This window comes from Phalaenopsis equestris, unplaced genomic scaffold (assembly GCF_001263595.1).
Source record: "Phalaenopsis equestris unplaced genomic scaffold, ASM126359v1 Scaffold000468, whole genome shotgun sequence".
NCBI lineage: Eukaryota > Viridiplantae > Streptophyta > Magnoliopsida > Asparagales > Orchidaceae > Phalaenopsis > Phalaenopsis equestris.
Window position 1 is genome coordinate 1,258,249 of NW_018164909.1, and position 24,065 is coordinate 1,282,313.

Sequence of the window (24,065 nt, forward strand, 5' to 3'; positions counted from 1 at the left end):
TTAAAAAAAAAATGTGCATCGATATTTGTGTCATTTGTGCGCGCATATAACCCTAGCAATATGGGTGTCCTTCCTAGCTAAAGTTGACGTTCCGGATGCGTCGGCGCAGTCTGTTTCGTCATCCGGGGTCGTCCGGACGAGTTCGCCGACGGGCGAGTCAATTCAAGTCAAAGTCGTGTGTGATGCAGTGAGTGCGTGAAGTGCGTCGTTAGCGAGTAATCGAGTCACAAAGGGTTCACCTAAGGCTGTTTGATCCTATAGGAACTCATTTTCGGGCCCTCTGCATGTTGATCCTTAGCCCTTGCAACTAGAAGTTGAGTGCTTGGAAACACTCATGCGAGTTCTTCACAAAAATGAGTCAAGAAGTGGCTTGAAGTTCTACGGGAGGTGGGCTCCATTACTAGTCCGCTAGAATGGTCAACCAGGAACTCCTAAGACTAGATTATGAGTTCTGGGAGTAGGAGACTAAGACCTCACAAAAATGAGGTCAACAGTGTGTCATAACAAATAGATATTTAAAAACTACACTGAGAGTGATCTAAAAATGTGTATTTGAAATATAACAATACTTATTGTTGGCAATGGTAATGTAGATATCAGGTTACCTATTGGAACAGTCTGGAAGCTCAAAAAAAAAAAAAAAAAAAGATCTCGATGAGCCAACTTACAATGTCAAGGTATGTGACTATTTTCACAGGTGATTAGTGAATATGACCAGAGAGGCAATGGTGATGGCTCGGGACAACATTGAAGGTACTCTTTAAATGATCAATGAGAAGTCCAAATCCATTAATGTAGATAGAATAAAGAGTGATGCAGATCTTTAACATCGTAGACTTGATCTTATTAGCAAAAAATGTATGAAGTCGTTACTTTCTAAAAACTAGCATCATGATTTAAAGATTTTATATACGGAAAAGAAATAACGTGCATAGTCATATATCTTTTGTACATGTCCACAACATATATCACAACATGCAATTGTATAAAACATGTAAAATAAAACACATGTAATATAATGAATCATGACTGTTCTATAAAACATGTCATACATAAATATGTCATTCATTTATGTATAATCATAAGCATATTCACAAGAATCATCAGCCTAATCATGCAAATGTCACTTGTAATTTTATAGCCCTCAACAATTTTCATATCATTGGAAAGTCACCCAACCTGAAAGCTACATTATCTATTGATAAAGGCGGACCCCTCAACATAGCAGTTATAAAAGCCTCTAGTACTAATGGTTCCCCACATTTCGTCCCCATCTAATCCCAACAATTCTCGGAGCTTCGTATTTTGTCAAAATATTGACTCGGGAATCCCATTTTCTCTATTATCCGTATTTATAAGCATTCATGTAATAACCAACTTATAACATCACTTGTGTTTTTTTTTTAAATCATAACTTCTGTAACAAGTATTCATCATAGGTATTTTACATATCATATGCAATAATCATAGTAAATGAATGCATGCAAGCAACGATATAAAAACATGTTCATCAGCTCATAACATAATAACATCATGTGTATTGTAAGTGACAAATAAAGTTCGCATTCATACAATATATGCATGTATACATAAATAATATGCAAAAAATTTCACATGTAAGTGTCAAACACATAATAAGATGGAAACATAAAGAGAGTTATTCATAAGTTAGCACAAGATTATTTCACATGAACTAACAGAGCAATTCTACAAAAAATTTCTATAAGCTCACCACCTAATGTAAACAACTTGAAATTCACAATCTCTTAAAAATTTATGAAATTCATAATTCAAATCTTAATTTAATCCCAAATATGATTGTCTTGATTTAACTTACAACGAATGGGATTTTCGACATAAATATGTCTCCTGAACTCTTACCTGCTTCATTCCCTCTTCTTCCTTTCCCCAACATTTCCCAAACTCGTGAAATAGACTTATTGGAGATCGTAGCTATCAGCTCGCCAATCACATGATTGTTTCAGCAAAACTATAGCGATATGAAAAACATGGAATACGTGAACTTATAGCAAATGTCAAAATGAAAACGTATGATAGGAATGTATAGATTATCATAAAAGAGAGTTTTCTCCCTAAAACTTCAAATAGTGGATTTTAACTCTCAGCAGAATGCCTGCTTGCGCTCGATCCCGCTAAGCTACATTATGGGATCACTAAACTCTCTAGAGCCGCGAAACCAAAGTACAGGGAGAGGGAATGGGAAGAATGTGGCATTTATCTAATGTCCACTTAATTCCCTAGCCATTCAATCCACATAACGTTACATGTGCTGCTATGTATGAAGAAAGGTTTGGCTGCTACAGTGATGAAGCAGGATTAGGGGGTTACTTAATGAAAATTAAACTTATAACTTAATTATTTTATATCTTCTCATTTGTTAAAAATTCATACTTGGTGCTATATATCAAATTGATCGATTTGACGTATAATATTTTATAACATTGATTCGATCGAATCCAGAGAGAGACAAACTTTAGGGTATACTTTAAAATTGCTAAAATTTTATCTATTTTAACAAAATTGGCAAAACTAGGTGTTACAGCTCTCACCTCATAAAAAATTTGTCCTTAAAATTTTTAAATTTACTTGAATAAAAAAGGATATTTCAATTGAATTTCTTGTTTTTTTTTCTCATGTAGCTTCTTTTCCAGGCATGCTCTTTCATTTTATTTTAACAAATGGGATTTGTCTATTCCATTATACACAAATTTATCCTCAAAAAGTTGCGTGAGTACACTCAAAATTTTGCATTTGAAAGTACGCATTTATCAATTTCATTTTCTTCTTCGTGCACAGGTACAATAGTGTCCCAGCTGATATCTTAAGAGAGTATATCTTGATTGACTTAATTCATTATATTTCATTTCTTTTTTTATGTTATTCATTAATCATTGAACAATAATACTTTTTCTTATTTCATTTATTTTCATTTCAAAGATTATTTAACTTTTAATATGCATATAACCAACAAAATAGATATTTCTAAGACAATAATGCAATTCTTTTTTAAATAAAATATTAATTTAATACACATAATGTGAAATTACTCACCTTAACCTTTGAGAGACATTAAAATACTTATCTTTTCACTTTATTTTCTCTTACACAAACATATTTTGATCTCTCGCCCTTTCATTCACCTCTGTCAAATTAAAGTCACTAAAGTTAATTCATAAAATTATTGATATTAAATTAACGAAACCTTTAATTAAATTGATTTATACAATTAATACTTAAACCCTATAAATATCCAACTTAATCTTCTTTTAATGTCTTGATTCATCTCTTTCTCAAATCCTAAGAATTTATCAGCATTCAATTCCTGATTAAATTAACCTTCACATAAGCAATTATATTACCAATTATTTACTCAATAGAAATAAAACACAGACATTTACCTTCTCCAAATTGTACGAAATCAATAATTTAGCCTCCCAATTTTACGAAAAGTTCTACAATTAAAGTGTTTTGTTATAATCTAATAAACAAGCATTAGTCCTTAAAGATTTATTTAATTTAAAAAAATTGAAAATTAAAATTGACCCTAACCTAAAAAGTTTTAGTTGGTTGCCTTCACCTGCACGCCCACGAGCCGCCTCCCTTTCCATCTTCGTTCAACCTCGGCTCAACTCCAACATATTGTGCATGAGTTCGACTCCTCTTAACTACTTCCTCTTCCTCTTTGATTTCGCTTGGCTAGGGTTCGAAAATCCCTAGCACAAGAATTGTGGCTCAGTATCGCCTTCCTTGGCTGAACAACGTCGTTACATGAGAAGCAACAATGCTTCGACCCTTCTCTGGTTTTGACGAAGAGTGATTTTTAAAACAGCGCCTCTCCTTCCTCCTTCAATAGTTGCGTTGTGGCACCTAAAACAGCGCCTCTCCTTCCTCCTTCAATAGTTGCTCAGTCTGACTTCTCGCAAGTGCAGAAGAATAGGTTGTGAACCACTCTGCTACCTTCGCGCATGACGGTGGCACTAGACTTAAATCTGCTCCTTTCTCCTTCTTCTTCTTTCCTCGTCTCCTTTAATGTCGTTTCTTCCTTCCTCTCAGTCTCCCACTCTCGCTCTCTCTGCTATTCTGAATTTCTACAGGTTTAAAGAGGCTTTCGTCTCTTAAGCATTTAACTGTGGAGATATCAATTCAAACAGCCCTTTCATTTATCTATTTTCTATTATTATTTTAAAAATTTTCAGTTATTACACCTGTAAAGCTAATTTGTTTACAGTTTATTTTGTCTCTCAAAAACCAAGAAAGAAATAATACTTAAACTAAGAAAAATACCCCAAAATAATTCATAAAAAAATGGAATTCAAGCATGTATAGATGCTTTAAGCAATATTAATTCTCTAAAAAAACAACCAAGCAAGCACTCTTAAGCAAAACCACTTACATTGTTGTAAGGACTTCGACAAGCGACTATAGGGGAGGTCTCTGTAAGACCATAACCATTTTGCAGCTTCACACCAATAGCCTAAAAAGTACAAAACGAATCAGCTTGAGAAGATTCATGGAAATCCACGGAAGATATAAACATTTTAACCTCAAAAAATTTGTCAATATGCAATGGCAAACTCCCACCACCACTTATACCAGCCTGAAACAACAAATGCAAAGCACTGAAATTTATTCAATTAAGGAGCCGCAAAACATTACACTAGACGAACAGAATTTTCTCATCCCAACCCCCCAAAAAAATAAATAAAATAAAATACAAGCATTACTTTTGAGATTCCAATTGCTGAGTGAATTTTATTATAGACTAGCTTCATCCCCAGGATATGGAATGGCCACAAAATGGCAGCAACAACTCTTCCCCATAAATTGTAGAATAAAGCAACAGCAGGCGATTGTTGATTTTTTGTCATTGTTAGTACTTTGCCCTTCACCAATTCAAAAAAGCAATAAGAGATGATAAATTCAAATAAATTATTTTACTTCTGACAATGAATTAGAGAAACAAGAAAGCAATATTATTGAAAATTCTAAGCGGTGACATTTAAAGTACAAAGTTCTCTAAGAATATACATGCTGCTAAATATTTGATATTCAAATCAAATGCAAAAGCAACAAACCTCATAAATCCTCTTTGCATCCATGTATAGAAGACTGATCCTGATAAGTGACAGTGCAACAAACTTCCGAGCAGCAGAGCTTGAAGATAATTGATTTTTGATAGAACTGCAAAGAGAAATAGCGACCTCAATAGTCGATAAAGAAAAAGAAAGTAGCTTGAAGTTGACCATACAGAGGAGTTAGTTTGTCTCAAGTTGACTATGAATAAAGCATGCGGTTTTGTGTAAAAACAAAAAAGTGAGTTGGATATTAACATCTACATCAATCATTGAAAGGCCGTATAAAGATATACCAACTAAGTCATATCAATATGAATATCATTTTTCAGTACATGCACAGTTGATGGGTGGAAGCGGTGCTTGATTTCCACAACAAATATCAAAAAGAGTAAAATCTATCAGCCAACATGCACATATAAACATTATATATAATTCATACTTACTAATGTTAAAAAAATAATTAGAGATTATTAATGCTATTAATTAGGTTTAATTAAACTAAATATTAAAATTAAATTTGAGCTTCTTGGCATTCTAAATTATTTCCCATAAACCTACTCCCACTTATTAACAAGCAATAATTGTTCGCGTGAAATTCCATCTATTCTTGTGTGTTCGAACCACAAAACAGTCATCCCCCTCATTCACAGGTCTCGCTCCCATAACTCCCTCATTCCCCTATTCACAAGACCCCTCTATTCTTGTTGTTCTCTCGTTGTTCTGGTTACGCATCCTAGCCGTCTCCAACTCCTGTTCATCTTTCCCATTCTAGACACTCGCAGAAGCTCTCATTCTTTCGTCGTTCGCTTCGACCACACTAAAGCCACCAATCTCCTTTCTCGCACAATGACAACCCTACTTCCCAATTCAAGGCATACAATTGTGAATCGAGCTAGTTGAGAAGCCAACCACGAGATCGCGTGTTCAAAGACCTCTGAATTTCCCATCTTTCTCCTGCTCTAGCTGCAGCCAAAAGCCATACGATGCCTTCTCCACTGCTTTCTTCGAGCAGAACCTAAGGCACAGCCTCTAAACTTATTCTCTTCTTCCGCTACATCCTAACTCGAAGTTTTCTTACCCAAGCCAAAGTCTAAAATCAAGCACCACTTCCACTTCTCCGGCCGCAAAAGCTTGTGCTTCCATTTCTTCTCTTGTTTGCCTACTTCACCCACGACATAATCACGACTAGAGCCAGTCAAGAAATTTGCAGTGGGATTGCTTCATACAAATGTCGAAAGCCTTCGGTGTACCGTTCAAAAAAATTAAGTGCTCGTCTTGGGAAACTCAAATATTTGTCCATAGAAGTATCCTTCACGAAAAGTAAAGTACCTATTCGAAAAATATGTGCTTGTGTTTTGCTTATTGCAAGTAATTTGAAGGCCTACTGTGTCTTATAAATCATGGGTTAAAGTATTTTATTTTACTCCCCGACCGTATTATCTCAAGGCCCTGACCAACTCGTCTTATAGATAGTTAGACAGGTTGGAATTCTCCTTGATGCCTCACAACGCGGGTAGATACCAGAAGGATGCCAAAACTTCGTGTCAATTTCGACTTGCAATTAACTTGAGATTTTGGACTATTTAAACTTGTTAAAATGACTCAAAATTTTGAATCTTTTAAACTTACAAAAATATTTAAATTTGGGCTTTTCAAACTTAGACTCCCAGGGTTGAAAATATTTAATTTAAACTTGGGCTTTTTCAAGTTGAAGCTCTTGTAATTGAATCAATTGGGTTTTGTTAAATTTAATTCAAATACAGAATATTGTAGCTTGCAAAATGAATTAATATCAAATTGGAGCAAAGTTACATAAATGGCATTTTAAAATGCCAAAATAAAGGCTTAACAGTATACTTTCACCAATGAACAGAATGTGGTCTTTTGAAAACTCAACAAGAAATCTTATATCTATTACAAAAGCTCTAATATTCACATACACTTTTAAAAGGTTTGGGTGATGATAAGTCTTGAGCTAGAGTTTGATTTGGAGGTAAATATCATAAAATTCATACAAAAATATTTTAAGATTCTTGCTATCAATTGTACTTTCAAACTATGTGACATCGGAGTGCTTAACAACAATGATGCAGGCGTCTAGCACCCACGTGGATTTTCCTGCAACCCTGTGACTATGCGAACGGCATAAAACAGAGCCGAGCGGGCTTGTTTTTTATTCCTTTAAAATTTTAGCAAGTTTCATCTTTTCCTTTCATGACTTACTAGTCAATTCCTATATATGTGTTGTATTAAGGTTTAAAGGGGAGTTTTTCTTGTGTTTTTTGTCAGGACTGCCGTCTGTGTCCAAGTTTTCGCTACCAGGGTTGTATCTGACAGCGGGTGGTGCTCTTGTTGTATCTCTTCTGAAGTGTTGATTATCCTCGACTCTCCCCATCCTCTATAGCCTTATCTCTGTTGTCTTCGTCTTCGTCATCACTGTTGCAATCATCCCTCTCCCCAAAAATAGCAACCTTGTTGTCTCCCTACAGCGCAACCCTTCTTCATACCAGCACAACCATCCCTACCCTTCCACAACCTCCCTGCATCATTGTCAATCGTTGTTCCTCGTTGTCACCGTCCAGAAAGAGCAAACCTATTGTCTTCCTACTGTCCAGCCGCCTGGCATCACTGTCGCAGCCCCGCCAACCATCCTTACCGCACTCTGCCACTGCCGACCTATTGTTCAGCCCTATCGCTAGTTGTTTGATCAATCATCAACCCTTCTAACCGTTTTTTTCCGCTTAATATCGCTATCGACCTCCTATTCAGCCCACCCTTGTTGTTTTCAACCACCACCATATTTCCAGCCACCTCAACTTGCTACCAATCATCCACCCGATTCCAACCACCTCCCACTACATCTGAACCACCTAATCAAATTCCACTACCCACAAATCAAACCCTAGAATGAGTCTATCTTGCGTTGTTATTTCCCATTTTAATGTGTGTTTGGTTGCAATTACCTATTTGACTTTTCCAATAAGAATATTTAATTTTCTACTGTTGTTTTGGGTAACTCTGATATCATTTGATATCATAGTTAGCCTAACCCTAGTCATATCAAACGATTTCTATCAGCCACCAATACCCAACCCTAAAATCTACCCAAAACTCTTCTCTTTGTTGATTTTCCAAACCGGTCATTCAAAACAATTTTTCCCAACCTACACAACCCATATACACCTTCTCCCAACAACTCAAACCCAAAACCTAGTCATTTCACTGAGGATACATCAGTCGAAAGCCTGATCAAGGGGAAAGAAATGATACGTTTATGAGAAATCCACAAAAAAGATGTCCAATAGATTTTTAGAGAGAATATGCAGTGGGAAACCCTCCAAATGCAATAGAGGCTCACCCCCTTCGAGAGGAGACCATCCAGAGCGATCACACAAATTCTATTCGATCTCCTAAATTAAGAACCACAACCACGAAGATTTGGCATGAAATATTATAGAAGCTAATATTTGGAAGTAAAGGTTAATTTGTCATATTTTGACAGTAACATAGCTGCAAACGAGTTCATCGGGTGGCTTTGGACATTAGAATGTGTCTTTGAGTACCAAGACATCCCACTGAACGCAATGACAAAACTAACCACCAACAAGTTAAGGAATTGTGCATCTGTTTGGTAGAACTTGAAGATTTTTTGAAAACAAGACGGAAAAAATAAAATTACTACCTGGTTCAAGATAAAATTAGAGTTGTAGTGCTAGTACCTACTAATTCATTAAGACAGAAAGTTCAAAAACTAGCTTTAAAAGCGGAGGCAACATCACCAAAGGACTGCCTCAATTTACAGCCAGAAACTAATTTCAAGCGGGGAAAAGGTAGAACCAATCCGCATTCTCAAATCCATCCCAGGCAAAAAGTGCTTTAAATGCCACAAATTTAGGTATATTAAATCAAACTACACAACTACGAGAATAATATCTTTCACTGATCAGGAGCAGTTAAAGAAATAAATATTGATCAAGGAGAAGAAGATGATTTCCAAAACGATTCTCAACTTCCAATAGAAGAGGAAGAGACTTCCAACTGAGCCCTAGGGAGAGACTCCAACTGAATTAACCTTAGTTGTGCTAGAAAGCAGTGAGTATGAGATAATGGGCTTTCATGCAAAGTATGGAATAACAACCATTTTGCAGTCGTTGAGAAGCGCAACCGCAGGATTGACATTGAAAGTCCAAAAAGACCATGAGTTTGAGGAGTCCATACTAGACATAGGGCAATCCAAGATAAAAGAATTTCAGATCGTTCAAATATATAATCTACTTCCCGAGTAGCCCTTATTGAGGGAGGTACATGTCAAAAATGAGAAACTTATGAGCTAATTCTACAAGGCTAAATAGGATCATTCGAATATTAACTTCAGTTCAATAGTATACCCATAGACACAGGAGAGATGAATTGTAGCTCTAGGAATTGAGTTAGGAGCTTGGTGGGAAAGAAAATTCTGCAATGGGATCTTAGTCTATTCAGAGAAGAAGAGACCACTCATGAGCTGTTATACTTCAGTGTGGTCTAGTCTGTCATAGATTTCGTTTCAGAGTTCATTCCTCCTTGCAGGCTTTGTTATCAGATACATTGAGTCAACTATGAAAGTGAGAGAAACAAGTCACGGATTTAATGAATCGAGAGTTACTTCAATAGAATATATATCTATACACAGCTTCAGCTCAGATTGTGTCAAAATATAATAGATACTAATTTTATTAGAATGTGTATTGGAAGAAAATCTAAAAGATTCACTTACCGAAAAGTTACAGCAGCTCCACCTCCTTCAACATGGCTAATCTCACACTGCAATGCAAGTAGCTCGAAGCTTTGACATATGAGCTTGAAACTCTCCCAAACCCGGTTGACCAACGTGGAAGCATTTCTCACACTGAAGCGGGAGTCCAGTGCTCCTGCGGGGTTTCCCGCGACACTAAGACCGTGCGCACGATCAGCTAACATGAATGGCACAAAGCCAAATCGAGCAACTGTTTTTTTTTTATTGCTTTCAAATTTTAACTGTTTCCTCCTTTCCTTTCATTCTTTTCTAGTCCTTTCATATACTTGTGTTGTATTAGAGTTTAGAGAGTTTTGATTTTGTTGCTATCAGGACGGTGTCTTCAGCGTTCAGGTATTCCCTTCTAAGGCTAAATTCGACCGCGAGTGGTGCTCATGTTATATCTCGTCTGAGGTGGTGATTATCCTCGACTCTCCTCAACCTCTGCAATCTTAACTCCACTGTCACCGTCGTCGTTGTCACCGCTGCAACCATCCTCTCCATAAAGGTTCTTTACTTGTAGCTCTACCCTTTTTCTTACCTAGCATAGACACCTCTACCCTTTCACAATCTCCTTATATCGCTGCCAAACGTCGTTCCTAGCTGTCGCCACCAAGAAAACAAACTATTTGTTTACTGCTGTGCAACCGTCCGAGATCGTTATTGCAACCCCGCCATTCGTCTGTACCTCTCTTTACCACTGCCGACCTGCTATCCAGCCCTCCCCTGGTTGTTTTCAGCAGTCCAGAGCCCTTCCAAAAATCATTACCACCCTCTGTCGCTACTGACCTGCTATCCAACCCCCCTTGCTTTTTTCGGTCACCACCACCTTTCTAGCCACCCCTTCTCGCTGCCTTTCTTCATCCACCCCATTCTAGCCACCTCCTACAACATTCGTACCACCTAACCAACCTCAACCAACCACGGATCAAACCCTAATATAAGTCATTGTTGTGTTATTCTTTTCCATTTCAATGTGTGCTTGGTTATAACCATTTATTTGATTTTTTAATTAATAATATTTGTTTTTCTATTATTGTTTAGGCTAACTCTGGTATTACTTTAAGCTATTTTTCAACTTCAATGTATAATCTCAAAAGACTTTTAATTACTTGATAATTTGTATTTGTATAATATAGATGTGTCAAATATTAAATTATATGTTGCAAGAACACAGATTACGCAATCACATCTTATAAGTGTGTCAAAATTGATGTAATTACAACAAGCAAAGGCATCAAGATGCATGTACATTAACAAAGTAAACTCGCATGTCTACACCAAATTAAATATGTATTTAAATTTAAACAACTTCAGAATGTTGCGTGCGTTAAAGAATAAATGAAAAATTCTCTTGAAAAATCTATGATTATTCTAATTTGAAGAATCCTCATGTTTTAAAAATCAAATCCAAGTTAGTTGAGCTATACACGCTCTCAATTGGGTCGACTTGTCTATAAGGTAAGGTTGCAATTCCCACCCAATTAGTCTAATCATCCTCCTCGTAAGGAAGGGAGTCGAGGAGTGTAGTAATTTCAATAATATCAAAATAAAATTACATGTCTAAATCACCTAATATGATCATCCTCCTTGTTATGACTGAAGTTGATAGGACAAATATGCTAAGTTATTAGACTAATGAATTTCAGATGAACTTCAAACATAAAGGCTTCAAATATCCAATTCTTCGATGAAAAACAAGTTGATACAAGATTTCAATCGGATGAGTCAATTTTTAAATCAAGTTTTTCAAAGTACAAAAAATATTCAAGTTAAAAAAATAATAACCTAAAAGACCTAAAGCAAATCTCACTTAACCTCCACAATAGTTTATCAGTAGTGATAAACTTTTGATTGATTTCAACTCACAAAGAGCAATGTCAAATCATTATATTCACACTCAAAATAATTTCACGAAAGCAAGAACGTGGCCCAAGTCCTTTATCCACACGACTTGCCCAAAGACTCCACAAAAATTAACGGTTATGACCAGAACCCTCTGACTGAGTGGTTGTCATCAAATGAAACGATTATATTACTGTCGAAGCTGCAGTCCGTATATTCCCTAACAACTTTTTATCCTTTAGATTGAAAAATAATGGCATAATTGATTGGCATAAATCCTTATGTTAACTAATATAGGCTAAAATTTGTCGCCTTAGGCTAAAATCAACCTCAAATCTACAATAATCTTTTGGATGACATAACTCATGGCTGTTGACAAGAATTTTTTCGTAAGGTGGGTTCGACTGCCCCCTCTAACTAAATAGATCAGAAACCACGATGACCCGAGATGACAGAATTATGATATCTTGATTAGGTTCGCTATCAAGCCCCTCATTATTCGCTTTCAACTCAAGGTATAAAATTTTATAATCTAATATTTTATATTTGTTGCTACTATATATTGAATATTCAATGCTAAATGACTAAACTTAATCAAAAGTGTTTTCTATTATCAGGAGGGGTAATCAATGATAAGGGTTTGTACCTATGGAAAACCTCGAATCTCGACGATCAAATCTACCTTCTGAAAATTTCATCCAAAATACTAAGATATCAAACACAAAAGCTTCCATAATATAATTCACTGTTTCATATCATACAATATATTTTATGATAAACTGTATATACAATAATAAATTTGAACATGCTTAAAGATTTGAATGCCAATACAGCTTATAAAATAGATCAATCATAAAAAAACATACAATGTGCAATCTAGCAATAATAGTATTGTCTGGCGCATTTGATTTATAGAGAGACATAATATTATTAACATAATTTAGAAATAAGGATACTCACCTAAATTCTTAATGTACCAATCCTATTCCTCGATTTTGTCATCAATCTTCACCCTACAAATTAAAGATTCCTATGAGATACTTAAATTGAAAGATAAGACACATACACAGTATAATTATTTGAAATATTTCTTTTCATCAAGTATAATTTCTATTTATCTACCTTACTTTAAGTTTGCTTTTCTTTTTTTTTTCACCCACAGAACATTAATTACACGGACCCCGCATATACAAAACCTTAAACCAAAGGCCACTTATTTGAAAGATAAAGCTCTCAACCACTTGGCCAAGTTGGCTTGCATAACTTACTTTAAGTTATTATTTAAACCCCACAAAACCTACTTTAATTTTTCTTTCTTTTTATCTCGACTAATATTTATACTTACTATTTAAAAATTAGTAATATTATAAATAATTAATATTTATTTAATTGTTGGGAATCCAATAACACACACACACACAGATAATCATAATATGCACGCACAAACACTCATATATATAGATATGGATGTATAAATGCTCATAACGGCGAAATTAAAACCTTTCAACTTTTATTTTCTATCACTACAACTAATCATTCAAAAAATAAATGAAGAAGTCACCACATGAAATAAATTTAGATTAAACTTATTAAATTTATCTTATTTGCCCATATGTTTTATAAATATTTCGCTCTATTCTTCATTTTTGCCTAAAAATATTAAAACAATGTAATTAATTATCTAAAAAAACTCAGTGGAGTGATTGCACTTTTAAATTACAGTAATTTAATAAAAAAAGGCAATATATATGCTGGTCTTGCCTTTTATGTTATAAAATTTATATAATAATATTAAAGGCATACTCTCATATAAAAAAACTAAAATTTCTATATTCATTAAACTTTGTTTTCTTTTTAAAAGTTTAATCTTTAAATTTTTAATACATTTCTTACTCTCAATATGTACATCCAATTCAGAAGCATAGTCTCAACATAACCCAATGTACCCCTCGCCAATAAATACCCCGCCTGCATAGTGCAGATTAGGTCTGCTATAGTCTGAGGTGGAAAGGTATCTACTCATCCCTGACTGATATATTCTCATCGATACAAGAATTCATGCTTTAAATTTCATTATTGTCTTAGATGGTAGCAAAATATTTATTTGTGCATGTACATTTTCATCTCTAGCCAATACTACAAGGGAGTGAGCTCCTCTTATTAGCACATAGAAGTATTCATATTTTTTTTAATTCTTAATAACATAAATTATTGTCTTATGAAATACTTTATATTTACCTCGTAGTGCATAAATGTCATTCTAACATAATCTAAATGTCATGTAATAAGCGATTGTCATTCTATAAAAATAAAACTATTATGTCACTATTATACATAAATGTTTCAATGAATATTTCATAACTAACAATATGAAAAATCAATTGTAGCCTACTTTTGTTGATATAGAACATAAAAGTGAAAAAAAAATTGAAGTAAGAAATATTAAATAATCAACAGGTGATATTTTTGAGAATCTAACAAGTAAAATAAATTAAGTTAAAAGTAAATTCAATACATATGGTTAATATGAATAATGCTAACCTGTAGAGAATCTCATAAACCAGGGGAACTGAAATTAGATACTGTGGCGAATACTGCTTCAGATCATCCTGTCACAGTAAGTTCTAGTTATGATAAACTCTCAGAAAGTGATCACAATGTCTCTCTCACACATCTTGTTCATCGAGAAAGATTCAGTAGAACATCAAAAACCATAATGCATTTTTCCAGTTATTAAATCATCTGGATATTTTTATAATATCAAAAACAAAGAGATAATTTCAATCTTTGTTTTTTAATAATTAAAAGACATTTGATGATCAGGCAGAATACAAAAAAGCAAGATGAAGTTTTCAAATAAAGTACCTTCAATTTTTTCACATTTGTGTAAACCTGCTCAATCCCATAAGTAAATGTCACGTACTCAACAACACGCTCGTAAGCATGCCATGATGGAAGCATGCTTAAAAACCTATCTCCAGGTACAGTAGGTACAATCACCCCAAAGTTCATTATCTAAAAAAAAATTAAATTAATAAAAATAAGAAACATTGTTTAAACAACCAATTAAATAATGTGCTAGAATACCAAGTTAAATAAGATTTTATAAGACCATGTGTACCTCCATATTCAACTTTGAGGGCATTTCTCCATCATTGGTCAAAAGGGTGATCAAGTTTTGGTACTAAAACAATTTCTTGGACGAGCCTACTAGAGCTTGCTATCATAATGTGGGTGTTGCATGCCATATTAAACTTGTTGTTAATCGATTTATCCCTCCTAATAAGGAGCATTTTCACAAACAACCATCTGCTGATGGGGGTAGATCGAAGTGAGTTGATTTTACTAGAAGTTTTTAAAGATATTTTTGGTCACTATCGTTAGGTTAATTCAATGATTGGATTACCAATGCATTCTTAAGCTGTCATTCTACTGAATATTTGAATTTGCAGCTTTCTATGAGAGGACAATCTAAACCAACATGTTAAGTACCTTATTAGCATACAAACTGGGTGACTACGCTATCGTTTTGATAGATTAGTACTTTTGGAAGGGCACAAGCTAAATAGGGCCAGCAACAATTTAGATTTTCCAAGAAAAATATGAATGACAAATTGCGCTACATTCCTGACAGGAAATATGCCAGTCAGATGAAATATCTCTAGAAAACAGGATGTCTAACGCTACTATGTTGTGAATCCACCCACTCAGACTTAGCATTAGGTAGAGGTTTCGTCCAGCTCCATCAAATAGCCACACAAGAGTTAGCTATACACTGTTAACTTGAGTGCAGCTATTTTTTGCAATCTTATGAAGTCTGGTGCTTGAAAATATGAGCACTAACTGTGGTTACTAAGAACTTGCAATAACTGTGTTTAAAAATAAATAAATAACTTTCTTGTGCATGAAGAGATGAACGCCTCATTCGAATCAAACCCAGTGAATAAGAACGACAGAGACAACAAAAAGCGAGGAGCAAGAGGAGCGAGGGTTTCGAACAGAAGGGAATGAGGCTTACGTGTGTCTAGGGCAAGTGTACAGATTCGAGTGGCATCAAAGAAGAAGGAAGGAGCCACATCTGCGTTTCAAATGAGAGAAATGTATATTGACTGCGCCTTGTGAGAAGGAAGACGTCGTCGTGTGTTGGTTTTGTGCGGGAGACATTATCGAGCAGGAGAGGTTAACGAAACTTTAGGACAGTCACGATCGGCCTGCACGTTCATGTTTGAGGTGGCACTGTCGACCTACGAGTTTTGTGCAAAGGGGGCAGGTGGATCTGAGCCGAGCGTAGCTTTAATAAAAAATAAAAATAAAAATAAAAAAAAAATCCGGCTAACACATGGGAATATTCTACCGTATTATTATTGTGTTATGAGAATATTCTAGATATTATAATAATATAATAATACATTAATAATAATTGAATAACACACAATAACATCTTAATAACACACAATAACATTGAATAACACGAGAGAAATATTCTCTTGTGTTACCGGACAGATTTTATTTTTTTTCTGTCATGTGTCGTCATTAGACTCCGCACATAACTCTATGTGCGGAGTCCTGATACAATATTTTGTCCTTCGTGTGACAGCGGAAGAGCCGAAGACAGAGCCAATGATCTGTCCCGCCACGCTTGCGATATGAGTTAGGAACTGAACGAATCAAAAAAGATTCGAGGGTTTTAGCATATTAATTGTGAATTTAATATATATGTTTAATTATTAAAATATTAATATTAGGTTTAATTAAATAAGAATTTTAAAAATATAATCGGGAGAGGTGATCAAGGAAGGGGCAATCAAATAAATTTAATTGTGGTAAGTTCCATTTACATGTCTTTTAATTTAGAAGATATGTTAATATCTAAAATATAATGTGTAATGGAAAATTACTTAAAAAATTTGAATAAGAGAAATAATGAAGTTGACAAAATGTTATATTTTGCATTTTTAGACACTAAATAGAGGACAACAATAATTAAGTGGCTACATTAATAATCAAAAGGCTGAGGTGAATAATTATGTTTTTTAAGTTATTGTAAATATATTCTTGCTTACAAATTGCACTATTATAAGTTGTATCAACGAAAAAATCATATATAATTATTCATATCATTAGTCATGAGGAATGCATGTTAAACATTGTTGTCTTAATAGTTGCATAATGTTTTATTTTAGAAAAATATCAGATTATTATATGATCTTAATGTTCTAGTAGAGATGTATAAATTCGCTTATTGCATTGACCAGATATACATGTCACATTAGTACTTGATCTTTAAATATAGATATATCAGTTTATATTATGACTTATATTTTTTGTAAGATTGCATTTATTCATCAGCAGATAGAGGTAAAGTGTTTCATAAAAAAAATAAATGATATCAAAAAAAATGAAGTGCATATATAAATATTGTATGAGCATCGAAAGAAAAGTTCACCCCCTTATGGTATAGACAAGAGACGCTAGTGTACGCGCACGGGTAGATGTCATCCTATCACCATGAACAATTGTGATATTTAGATCACTAATTGTTCTGCCGATAAGATAATATCGGTCAAGGGCAAGCATGCATATTTCCAACTCAAACAATTGTATAATTTAAATTACGGAATGATGTGTCAATGAGATAATATCCGCTAGAGGTGTATTAAGTTTTGTTTTAACGTTGATTCTAAGACAGATGTGAATATTAATAGCATGGAGTAAGAGTAAAGTTAATCATTAAACATTAAAGAGTACAGTTAAAGCTAATGAATATCGAATTTTAAGTTATTTTCATTGAATAATTATCATGGACACATATATTAGATTATTGCAACATCTTCTATAGTGAGTTATGAACCTGCATCCATATTATTTTCTTTTCCTTGGCTTATTGTATTTTAGAAGTGTGATTACTCATAGGTCATTTTTTGATAACTCATCATTGTGTTTTACTATTTTTAAGATTTAACAAGTTGCATAAAATGAATTCTAAAGAAGAAAATGTGTACAGAAGGCAAGATTTATTGACATGAAATAATCTTCTCCTATGCAAATCAATAGTTCTCACAATGGAACCCAATAAGAAATTAGTTCATGTTAGCAGCTCCTGTGAACACGATTTACTACCAATGACATGTAGGAAAACACATTTACCTCGCCCATACTCGCCCTGATATTTACTATGTAGTACGTACTGTGAGCCAATTCTTGCATTATCCCTATGAGCATTGTTGGTGTCAACTTGTGATGTCACAAAAGTTCGGACGCTCTTTTGAATGTTTTAGGAGCGTGTAATGTGCATACGTAACATCTCGTAGCTCGAGGACTACACGAAACCCTCCTGTTATAAAGTTGAAAAGATCAGGTTTCAGGACACCACGCGAGGTAATAATTGGGGGCGCTCATCAACATCGAAGTTCTGGATGTAATGCATATGAAAAACCTTATTTTTAAGTTATGGGACTATATTTCAATCATATTTAATCCTCATAGCTTATGGATCGCCAAAATTCTTCAACGGAAGATTTCAGCAAAAAGAAGGGGCTCGATAATCTCAAGCCCCTAGGCACCTGAAACAGCCCCAAATAGCTCAAAACCAAGAGCCTGGAAAGTAAGCGCCCAGCCCCGGGCGCCAATTCCCCGACGCCTAAGTGTCAATTCTGACGTCTAGGCTACCAGATCTGCTCCAAAATGTTGATATCGACCTGAGAGCTTAAAATGTAAACACCTGAGGAGGGGGTGGGCAGTGTCTTAAACCCAAGACATCCGGCGCTTGCGCAGAAAGTAGCCGCCCCATCCGGCGCTTAGGCGCCTGACTAGTTTCTACTCCCGATTTTTCTCGGGATTTCCACTCGGAACTCCCCCCAAGGCAGCTAAAAATCGAAAACTCCTTGGCTTAAGTGAGGATATGCATGGGGGTTTGGTTACTTCTTCCTTTTGGCTTCTCCTAGGGATCTGGTTTGGTTTTTGGGGGAGAGCCTTTTCTTCTCCTGTCTTCTTGAGAGTCGGAGTCATCTTCTTCCTTGAAGAAGATTTCTTAGAGGCTAGTCTTTCCTGGGTTGGAGAGTTCTTGAGCAAGAAAAGTAGGGAGCTTCTAAAACCACTTCACCCTCGTCTTTTTCTTCTTTCTCCACCATTCTTTGAGTGTGTGAGGGAGTTTCCTTGGAGAAGTTGCGTTGTGGAAGAGAGGAGAGCTTCATCTTTCCTAAGTATGAGAGTGTCAACTCTCCTAAGGGGGAAGAAGAGCTTTTTCCTAGTAACGTCGGAGCGTGGACAACTAAAGAGGATGCTTTGAGCAACCACCGCGTAAAAGCTCTTGCTCTTTCTTTCTTAAAGCCCCTAGGTGTGGATGTTAGAGGCATTAGGTTAAGGATCTTGTGCTAAAGAAAAGCCATATAGAATTAGGTGCTTCGCGTTCCCGCTACAAATCTAAAGAGCAAAACCTACCCACTTTGAGCAAAACCCACCCACTTTGATGAAAACCTACAAATCCAAACAGTCATCTGTATGGGATCGTGAGAGACTCACTCTCTGCCCGTTGAAAGCATCAAGATGCTTTTGTGAAACAATCATCTTTTGTGACACCCTTTACTAGTTGTCACTTAAATGTAAACATGATTCCTTTAATCGAGAGTATTCTTAGGCACCGCCTAAAATGTAATTAACCAAAGGCAAATACAAATTTGGTTTTATTATTACTTAAATAGCTTACAAAAATATTCTTTCATGGATATTTGGTTCAAAGTGTTTTGATTTGATCCTGTTTGGATGTACACCCTTGACATATCGCACGAGTTTACTTCACAAAAGCTCTCCAGGTTCTTTCTAAATTTGTCTGCCTAGTCTACGTCTTAATTCCTTCTTTCCTAATCCCTCAGAATCGTTCTGATGATTCAAGTAAGAGGACTCCTTAGAAAATAGAATCTTAAGACGATAATTAGATAGGTCGATGACTTTGCTTTTATAAAAAGAGCTGAAACAGATTAGCAACTATGCTGGAGAAGAGTCTCTCTCCATTTTAGGAGTCCTGCATACATTTTTGTGACCTAGTTCCTTCCTTCGTATCGTCACTATTTGTGACTTTTTAGACGTTGAGTTTCACATCTACATGTCAGTTTCCATAGTTAAAAACTCGGCACTATTTTATTCTTTCTTTTACCCTAAGCATTTCAATTGATGCACTGTCGCAAGCATCGATGTTGTTGTATATTTTTATTGCTTTTTTGAAACTTTTTCTTTGAAGTTTGATCAATGTCTCTTCTTGCTTGACAGAAATGGAAAGTGAAAAGGTTGGCACAATCACTAATGGGGGAAACATTGTTTTTTTCTCTCCTAGTATTTTCTCTGCTCTTGAGGGTAACATAACCTTCGGTCATTTGAGCATCAAGCTCGGATTACCCTCGGTAATCCCATGCCCGCTCAGGCATCCACTTTGTGCCCTCCTCCCAAAAAGAGGAGTCGCGCACATGAGGTTTCCCCCGCCACGGTGGCTCATGTCAGCGCGACCCTTCTACGAAGAAAAGGCCGGCGCCCGGTAGTGACGTGCCGCAAGGTGCGTCTATTTTCTTCCAACTGTCATGGAGTCCTCCGTGTTCTTAAGGATATCTTATCCCACTGTAGTAGATTCACCCGACAGCTCTGTAGCTATTGCTCTTGATCCAGTTGTTGTCCCAGCTCCCGTCGTTCTGGGTCCCTCTGAGGCTTCACCAGCTCTGAGAATGGGCAGGAGAGCCCGGGAGACTTGAAACAGGTTGTTGTGGTCCCAGCAACAGGATATAGCTCATGTGTCTACACCTCTTCCAGTCCTAACTTAAGAGGAATCCCACATTCCAATGACCAAGAATCATTGTTCTGTTCTTTCTGGTTGCGAGGACCACGTCGCTGCCAGGATAGCCAGAAAGCATACCCCTCCTCTAGGCGCGAGCCACTTCAAGCTAGTTCTCCAGATATATCGCGCCAACACAAGACTTCTGACGAAGGAGATTGTGGGAGCAATTTCCTCCCTGAGGGGAAAGGGTCTAGTTTCTAGAGAGAAGTTCCTAGCTCAAAATTCTAACAAATCCGAGGGAGTCATGGAGCAAGTCATCTACTTCCCCTACCCATGAGGTCCACGTGGTAGGAGACTAGGGTCCGCCCGCCAATCAGCTGTGATGACTGGGAATTTATGGTCCATGGTCTAGGCCATCAAGCCCGCCCAGGAGCCTCAAAAGGCTCTGAACATAGCGCTCAATGAGGATGTACAAGAGCTTGGTTCTGTTCCTATTACTAGTGTTGTAGTAGCGGCTCTGTCCGCACAACCGGTTGTAACCACATCTTTCAAAAGTAACAAAAAGAGAAATCTTTGCTTATTGCTCATCTTCTTTCAGTAGAGATAAAATGCATGTATCTTTTGATGATCGAGTGAAGTCTGAGGTATGTCCCTGTCGATACTCACCTTCTTTATTTTAAAATAAGTATATAAGAAAGGACTATTGTCCAGTTTTGCTCAAGAGACAATGGATCAGGAAGACTCCTACCACTGCACCTCTTTAGGTTCTAGCTCCAACTTCGGAGTCTGTAGATTTGATCCCAGAGAAGGTTATCTCTCAAGTTGATCATGTTTCAGAACCACCTCAGACTAACCCAGAGAGAGAGCCCGAGATCGATCCTGAGGATAATTTATCCGGGAATCATGTTGACATTCTCGGTGATCTCCTTAAGGAGGAGGACTTGAGATTTGAGGTCAACTCACCGAAGGCCCAACGAAACCTTGTTGGAGTTTGTTGTTCTTTGGCACAATCTAAGCATGAGATGCGAGCCTCCACTTCAAGAGAAGCGTGTTGTTACACTCCTTATGGGCAAAATTAAAGGCCTCACGTCTGCCTTGGATAAGATGACGCTAAGCAAGACTTCCAGAGTATTGTTGGAAAAATAGTTGGTCTGTGAGACACGATAGAAGCTTAGGTATTTAAAAATACTCATAACAAAGCCAAAAGTAAGAAGCCTCCTATTGTGGGTCCTTCATGAAGGAGGGAGGAAAGCCTAGCTTACAGTTGATAGCAAGTTGGAAAAGCATGTCCTGTCTACAGAGCAAGCTCGGCCATCTCCTCAGAAGTGGAAAGCCCATACTTTTGAGAAGAATAAACCCAGTATATCCTTTCAAGTGGGAATGCCTTAAGCAAATCTTTGAGAACCTGATTAAACAGGGGATGCAGCTTCATCCAGCAAGGAGGACTAATGAATTGGAGAGACCCGGTGAGCCCAACTACTATCATTACCATGGGCACCTGGGACACGTGCTCGAGGACTATCACATGTTCATGGTTTATTTTGACGCACGCTACAAAGCTGGAGAGGTCGAGATACTGAAGCAATACTTGGAGAAGCCTCTAGGATGAGGAAAAGCCAAAGATGTTGCGTCATTCCAATCATGCCTTCTATAGATATTATCGATGATGTATTTTCTTTTATTTAAATATAAATGCAAGTTCAGCAGAGATTCATATTCTTTCAAACACGTTATGTACTATTTATGATGAAATAAAAGAAAATATTTTGGCTTCCTCTTATGTGTATCGCTTCCTTGATCACTTGAGGGTGCCTCGATCAATTGAAACACATTGCCTCTTTGCCTAGTTCTTGATGAGAGCACCTCGCTTCCAAGCAACCTCGCTATATAGCGAAGGATTTGGTCAGGCTACATCAAGCTTTTAGCTACCTGGCTGAAATTTGGTGCCTCACCCAATACGAACATTCAAAACTCGTGCATATGTTCTTGCCAAGAGAGCATCCTTACGGGTTGGATCATCTCGTTTATCCAATCTCATTGATATCTTGTTTGACTCGGTTGATTTTGATCACCTTGTCAAAATATCATGTTGCATCAATTATAGTAATTCACTCACCTAACTGGTCCATGACCCGTCAGAATACCTCGATATCAGATGTTATCGGTTAGACCTCTACTTATCTAACTGGGGTATATCCATCTGAACCAAAAGGCGATGGGCTAAGAAGCTTCCTAACCCTCCGTATCTTAATGCTTTAGCTCCAATTAGGGAATTCGTTGAGACGATTCTAGAAGGATTCATGCCCCCAATCGATCTTGTCTTAGATCCACCCCAAGGTGGAGCCTATGACTGTGGATGGATTTAACTATGCCATTTATGCACCTTCGTGGGATTTACAAATTATCATGATCTGGGAGATTCGAATTGTCTTGATGACTGAATCCTTCTCTTTAACAAAATTTCTCCTAAAACCTAGGAAAGTCTCAGAATGATTGGCGCGGTGTCATTAAAATGTGAGTAGTCTCTAAAAGTTCATTTAAATCATCTAAATGTTCATTCGACTAAGCTAATTGAAGCTTAACAATAAATGTATCATACTATGTTGAGGATAAATATTCAAAGCAATTTGAAACTCATAAATCAGAAGAGGATTGATATAAGAAAATAACTCTTAAAAAAAATTCTCAACCAGAAATAATAATTCACAGGAAAAACAAAAGTGTGAAAGACTTCAGAATCAAAACTGACTACAATTCTGAGAAGGACTTAAGGTGAGCGGAAAATTAGAAGTAGCGAAACAAAAATTCTTCTGATTATTTAAATACCAAAATTCTCTTAATAAGAACCTTTTGGTATTATGATTTAGAGAATTGTTAAGAGACATTAAGATCGTTAATAAAGTAGTAGTCGATTTAAAGACATCTCAAAAAGACAATAATATTTTCTTAACACCCGGACAAGATTGATGATGTCTACTTAGACCAAAAAAGAAAATATTTAAAAAGACGGGATAGGGAAGATGGCTCTTAAGGAGAATCCATCCTAGACCTAAGATATATAAAGCATGTGTTTACGTTATATGTGTCGACCTTCGGGTCTATGGCAATCCTTCCTTTGAAAATTGACTTGCCCACTTTATGGGTTACCACTCATTGACATTATGCTTTATGCATCGACCTTCGGATCTGTTGTAGTTCTTCCATGGATAGTCGACTCGTCTTCTTTGTGGGTTACTGACAGCGACTTTATATATGCAAGAATTTATGAACCCAGAATTATATATTTATAATAATTTTGTAAAGTCACAATTTCAAATGCAAGTATACGTATCGCTCAAGTAATACAGGGTTTTAGTTGAGTCCCGTTTATCGATCCCACAGGGAAGCGAGGTAAGAGGTCCTTAGTCAAATTCTAGTCTACTACTATTAGTCCTTAGTTTGGAATGTCATTTAAAATGATGTTTTATCTAGCAACTACTCCTAAATGCAAGTGTTAAATGTAAAGATAGTAACTATAACTAAATGCAAATATTAATTCTAAAGATAACCCTTTTTGGATGAATTGGTTTGGAGAATTTTGAGATATTAA

At 36.1% G+C, this 24,065-nt stretch overlaps 1 protein-coding gene across 1 annotated transcript in view; it reads right to left on the reverse strand.

The window, feature by feature from the left end:
- Positions 1-24,065, reverse strand: part of LOC110027919 (long-chain-fatty-acid--[acyl-carrier-protein] ligase AEE15, chloroplastic-like) — a 131,990-nt gene that overhangs the window by 17,474 nt on the left and 90,451 nt on the right. Inside the window, exons 7-12 of the mRNA XM_020729565.1 lie at positions 14,581-14,730; positions 14,257-14,324; positions 5,097-5,202; positions 4,746-4,904; positions 4,565-4,618; positions 4,415-4,495 (exon numbers count right to left, since the gene is read on the reverse strand). Coding sequence (XP_020585224.1) covers positions 4,415-4,495; positions 4,565-4,618; positions 4,746-4,904; positions 5,097-5,202; positions 14,257-14,324; positions 14,581-14,730 — 618 coding nt within the window. The remainder of the gene's footprint in view (positions 1-4,414; positions 4,496-4,564; positions 4,619-4,745; positions 4,905-5,096; positions 5,203-14,256; positions 14,325-14,580; positions 14,731-24,065) is intronic.